Source organism: Pristiophorus japonicus, chromosome 6 (genome assembly GCF_044704955.1).
Source record: "Pristiophorus japonicus isolate sPriJap1 chromosome 6, sPriJap1.hap1, whole genome shotgun sequence".
NCBI lineage: Eukaryota > Metazoa > Chordata > Chondrichthyes > Pristiophoridae > Pristiophorus > Pristiophorus japonicus.
The window spans coordinates 265,610,351-265,616,350 of NC_091982.1; the positions used below are offsets into that span (position 1 = coordinate 265,610,351).

The window sequence follows — 6,000 nt, forward strand, 5'->3', positions numbered from 1 at the left end:
GGCTTGAGGAATGGTGCAAGGGGGAGGGATTCAAATTCCTGGGACATTGGAACCGGTGCAGGGGGAGGTGGGACCAGTACAAAACGGACGGACTGCGCCTGGGCAGGGCTGGAACCAATGTCTTGGGGGAGTGTTGGCTAGTGCTGTTGGGGAGGGTTTAAACTTAAAAGACAGAGGGATGGGAATCTATGCAGGGAGGCAGAGGGAAGTAAAAAGGGGGCAGAAGCAAAAGGTAGGAAGGAGAAAAGCAAGAGTGGAGGGCCGAGAAATCAAGGTCAAAAATCAAAAAGGGCCACATTACAACATAATTCTATAAAGGCAAAGAGAGTTAGAAAAACAAGCCTGATGGCTCTGAGTCTCAATGCGAGGAGCATTCGTAATAAGGTGGATGAATTGACTGCGCAAATAGCTGTTAACGGATATGACGTAATTGGGATTACGGAGCCATGGCTCCAAGGTAACCAAGGCTGGGAACTCAACATCCAGGGGTATTCAATATTCAGGAAGGAAAGACAGGAAGGAAAAGGAGGTGGGGTAGCGTTACTGGTTAAAGAGGCGATTAACGCAATAGTAAGGAAGGACATCGGCGTGGATGATGTGGAATCTATATGGGTAGAGCTGTGAAACACCAAAGGGCAGAAAATATTAGTGGGAGTTGTGTACTGACCACCAAACAGTAGTAGTGAGGTTGGGGATGGCATCAAACAGGAAATTAGGGACGTGTACAATAAGGGTACAGCAGTTGTCATGGGTGACTTTAATCTTCATATTGATTGGGCTAACCAAACTGGTAGCAATACTGCGGAGGAGGATTTCCTGGAGTGTACAAGGGATGGTTTTCTGGACCAATATGTCGAGGAACCAACGAGAGAGCAGGCCATGCTAGACTGGGTCATGTGTAACGAGAGAGGATTAATTAGCAAACTGGTCATGCGGGGCCCCTTGGGGAAGAGTGAGCATAATATGGTAGAATTCTTCGTTAAGATGGAGAGTGACACAGTTAATTCAGAGACTTGGGTCCTGAATTTAAAGAAAGGAAACTTTGACGGTATGAGACGTGAATTGGCTAGGATAGACTGGAACATGATACTTAAAGGGTTGACAGTGGATAAGCAATGGCAAACATGTAAATATCACATGGATGAACAACAACAATTATATATCCCTGTGTGGTGTAAGAATAAAAAAGGGAAGGTGGCTCAACTGTGGCTAACAAGGGAAATTAGGGGAAGAGTTAAATCCAAGGAAGAGGTATATAAATTGGCCAGAAAAAGCAGCAAACCTGAGGATTGGGAGAAATTTAGAATTCAGCAAAGGAGGACTAAGCATTTAATTAGAAGGGGGGACATAGACTATGAGAGTAAGCTTGCAGGGAACATAAAAACTGACTGCAAAAGCTTCTACAGATATGTGAAGAGAAAAAGATTAGTGAAGACTAATGTAGGTCCCTTGCAGTCAGAATCAGAGGAATTCATAATGGGGATCAAGGAAATGGCAGACCAATTGAACAAATACTTTGGTTCTGTCTTCACTAAGGAAGACATGAATAACCTCCCAAAAATACTTAGGGGACTGAGGGTCTAGCAAGAAGGGGCAACTGAGGGAAATCCTTATTATTAAGGAAATGGTGTTAGGGAAATTGAAGGGACAGTAGGCCGATAAATCCCCAGGGCCTAATAGTCTGCATCACAGAGTATTTTAGGAAGTGGCCCTAGAAGTAGCAGATGCATTGGTGGTCATTTTACAATATTCCATGGACTCTGGTTCAGTTCCTATGGATTGGAGGGTAAATAATGCAACCACACTTCTTGAAAAAGGAGAGTTGAGAAAACAAGGAATTTTAGACCAGTTAGCCTGACATTGGTGGTGCAGCAAATGCTTGATTCAATTATGAAAGATGTAATAGCAGCGCATTTGGAAAGCAGTGATAGGATCGGTTCAAGTCAGCATGGATTTATGAAAGGGAAATCATGCTTGACAAATCTTCTATAGTTTTTGAGGATGTAACTAGTAGTGTAGATAAGGGAGAACCAGTGGATGTGGTGTATTTGGACTTTCAAAAGGCTTTTGACAAGGTCCCACACAAGAGATTAGTGTGCAAAATTAAGGCACATAATATTGGGTAACGTACTGACGTGGATAGAGAACTGGTTGGCAGACAGGAAGCAAAGAGTGGGAATAAAAATGTCCTTTTCAAAATGGCAGGCAGTGACTAGTGGGATGCCGCAGGGTTCAGTGCTGGGACCCCAGCTATTTACAATATACATTAATGATTTAGACAAAGGAATGAATGTAATATCTCCAAGTTTGCAGATGACACGAAGCTGGGTGGCAGAGCAAGCTGTGAGGAGGATGCTAGGAGGCTGCAGGGGGACTTGGACAGGTTGGATGAATGGGCAAATGCATGGCAGATGCAGTATAATGTGGATAAGTGGGAGGTTATCCACTTTGGTGGCAAAAACAGGAAGGCAGATTATTATCTGAATGTTGAAAGATTAGTAAAATGGGAGGTGCAACGAGACCTGGGTGTCATGGTAGATCAGTCATTGAAGATAGGCATGTAGGTACAGCAGGCAGTAAAGAAAGCAAATGACATGTTGGTCTTCCATAGCGAGGGGATTTGAGTATGCGAGCAGGCAGTTCTTATTGCAGTTGTACAGGGCCTTGGTGAGACCACACCTTGTGTATTGTTTGCAGTTTTGGTCTCCTAATCTGAGGAAGGACATTTTTGCTATTGAGGGAGTGCAGCGAAGGTTCACCAGCCTGATTCCCGGGATGGCAGGACTGACATATGAAGAAAGACTGGATCGGCTAGACTTACATTCAGTGGAATTTAGAAGAATGAGGGGGGATCTCATCGAACCATGTAAAATTCTGATGGGACTGGACAGGTTAGATGCAGGAAGAATGTTCCCGATGTTGGGGAAGTCCAGAACCAGGGGTCACAGCCTAAGGTTTAGGGGTATGCCATTTAGGACCGAAATGACGAGAAACTTCTTCACTCAGAGAATTGTGAACCTGTGCAACGGTCTACCGTGGTAAGTAGTTGAGGCCAGTTCGTTGGATATATTCAAAAGGGAGTTGGATGTGGCCCTTATGGCTAACGGGATCAAGGGGTATGGAGAGAAAGCTGGAAGGGGGTACTGAGGGAATGATCAGCCATGATCATATTGAATAGTGGTGCAGGCTCGAAGGGCCGAATGTCCTACTCCTGCACCTACTTTCTATGTTTCAATGAAGCATGTCAAATGAGGAAGATTAAAAACATGCCAAAAAGGGTGTGTTGCTTTTATACTTAATATCAGAATCTTCATGATCTCAATGTTAAACACTTTGCATTAAATTGCAAGTATGTTGTTACTGGAGCTTTTTTCTGATACAAAGTTTACCATTGCACAGAGTATCAATTTGTCTGGTTTAATGACATTCTTGACTTTTTGAAGCACCAGCTCTGGACAGCAGTGGTGGCTTTTGTTTTATGAAAGGAAATATTATCAACATTAGTAATTTTTTCCCCCATGATGTTAGATTTCTAGATTGCAATCGATTATACCTGTTGATTCTGGTGATGTTGTTGCTGTGGAATAGATGACAGTTGTAGTTTCTTCTGTTGAAGTGCTTCCTTCTAAGGTTCCAGATGATGTTGAAGCTGCTAATATGTATAGAAATGTCAGTAAAACAGGGCAAAGCTCTTCTAGATACCATCATCAATAGGCAAATTGACCAACAAAGCTAATCAGCTGAACTCCAACAATTTGATTACCGTGGTGTTCACATGAATAATGATTATGCAGTGGTGTAATTTGGAACTGAAGTGAATGAGGTGCTACTATTTTCCCACTGATGCAGACCCCATGATATTTGGTGCAAGCTATCAGCATTCACTAAACTTTGAGAATCTTCATATTCATAATCAGAGAGAAGAAAAATGTGACTGGATTGGTAAGTTTTTAAATAGTACTTGGCATAAAAGCCAGAGCCGACACCTGACGTAATGCGATGTGACAAGAACGGTCTCATCTGTGGTCTGTCTGTGTCTTTGAAACCATTCTTTGACTTAGGAAATGCCACTTGGGTATTTCAGGCACGTTGAATGAATCAAAGGTGTTAATGTTTCTGCTGATGTGCTTAATAGTGACCTCTACCAGCGATGTCTCCGCAAGATCCTGCAAATCCCCTGGGAGGGCAGACGCACAAACGTTAGCGCCTCGTCCAGACACTTGGTCAGCTCTGCTGGGCGGGCCACATAGATCCCGTCCATGGCAAACGAGCCAAAGGCGGGCAGAGGAAACATTACAAGGACACCCTCAAAGCCTCCCTGATAAAGTGTAACATCCCCTCTGACACCTGGGAGTCCCTGGCCATAGACCGCCCTAAGTGGAGGAAGTGCATCCGGGCGGGCGCTGAGCTCCTCGAGTCTCGTCGCCGAGAGCATGCAGAAATCAAGCGCAGACAGCGGAAGGAGCGTGCGGTAAACCAGGTTCTCTGTCCCCGCCTTTCCCTCAATGACTATCTGTCCCACCTGTAACAGAGACTGTGGTTCTCATATTGGACCGTACAGCCACCTAAGAACTCATGCTAAGAGTGGAAGCAAGTCTTCCTCGATTCCGAGGGACTGCCTATGATAATAGTGATGGCTCATTAATGTATGATATCAGTAGAAATGTAACATCATAAACAGACATGGAACAGTGAAGGCACAAAATGCTTTTACTCTTTTGAAAAAATGTCTTTACAATGGTCAATGGAAGACTATTCTCTGTTGGTTGATTGAGAAATGATATATCAGCAGGGAGGTTGAACATTGTCAATTGTTGAGGCTAAAGTGTTGGAAGAAGTGTTTCAGGTTGTGTCTGTGGGGGAGCTTTGTTGTGATGTTGAAGATGATGATGATGTAACTGTTGATGTTCCCCTATCTCGGGAGCCTCCTATCAACAAGAGCAGGCATTGACGACAAGATCCAACACCACCTCCAGTGCTCCAGTGCAACCTTCGGCCGCCTGAGGAAAAGAGTGTTTGAAGACCAGTCCCTCAAAACTGTCACCAAGCTCATGGATTACGGAGCTGTAGTAAACCCGCCCTCCTGTATGGCTCAAAGATGTGGACCATGTACAGCAGACACCTCAAGTCTCTGGAGAAATACCACCAACGATGTCTCCGCAAGATCCTGCATATCCGCTGGGAAGACAGACGCACAAACATTAGCGTCCTCATCCAGGTCAACATCCCAGCACTGAAGCACTGACCACATTTGAGCAGCTCCGCTGGGCAGTCCACATAGTTCACATGCCAGACACGAGATTCCCAAAGTAAGCGCTCTACTTGGAACTCCTTTAGGGCAAACGAACCAAAGGTGGGCAGAGGAAATGTTACAAGGACACCCTCAAAGCCTCCCTGATAAAGTGCAACATCCCCACTGACACCTGGGAGTCCCTGGCCATAGACTGCCCTAAGTGGAGGAAGTGCATCCGGGAGGGCGCTGAGCTCCTCGAGTATCGTCGCCGAGAGCATGCAGAAATCAAGCGCAGGCAGCGTAAGGAGCGTGCGGCAAACCAGGCTCCTTGCCCACCCTTTCCTTCAACCACTGTCTGTCCCACCTGTGTCAGAGACTGTGGTTCTTGTCTTGGACGGTACAGCCACCTGAGAACTCATGCTAAGAGTGTAAGCAAGTCTTCCTCGATTCCGAGGGACTGCCTATGATGATGATGTTAAAAGTGGTGTCAATGAAAGTAAGTAATGCTCCTGCTGATTGAAGCATGTTTCAAACAGCGCAAGATCTGAGCGGGAGAGAGAGGAGCTAACTGGGAGCAGCACAAACAGACCTGTGAGGGGAGGGATGTAAAAATAAATCAACGCGTGACATCAGAAGAAAGCATCCATTACAGCGACATGGTTTCAAGGTGACTGAGTCGGAGGAGCTAGCTGGTGCAGGTGCAGAAGGTAAACAAAGGAGTACAAATAAATTAAAGTATGATATCACAGCCAAGGGGTAAGTGATTG

At 45.2% G+C, this 6,000-nt stretch overlaps 1 protein-coding gene across 1 annotated transcript in view; it reads right to left on the reverse strand.

The window, feature by feature from the left end:
- Nucleotides 1-4,261, reverse strand: part of LOC139266311 (uncharacterized) — a 45,662-nt gene extending 41,401 nt beyond the window's left edge. Inside the window, exon 1 of the mRNA XM_070884131.1 lies at nucleotides 4,200-4,261. Within this exon, the coding sequence (XP_070740232.1) occupies nucleotides 4,200-4,261 (62 nt within the window). The remainder of the gene's footprint in view (nucleotides 1-4,199) is intronic.
- Between the last annotated feature and the right edge of the window lie 1,739 nt (nucleotides 4,262-6,000).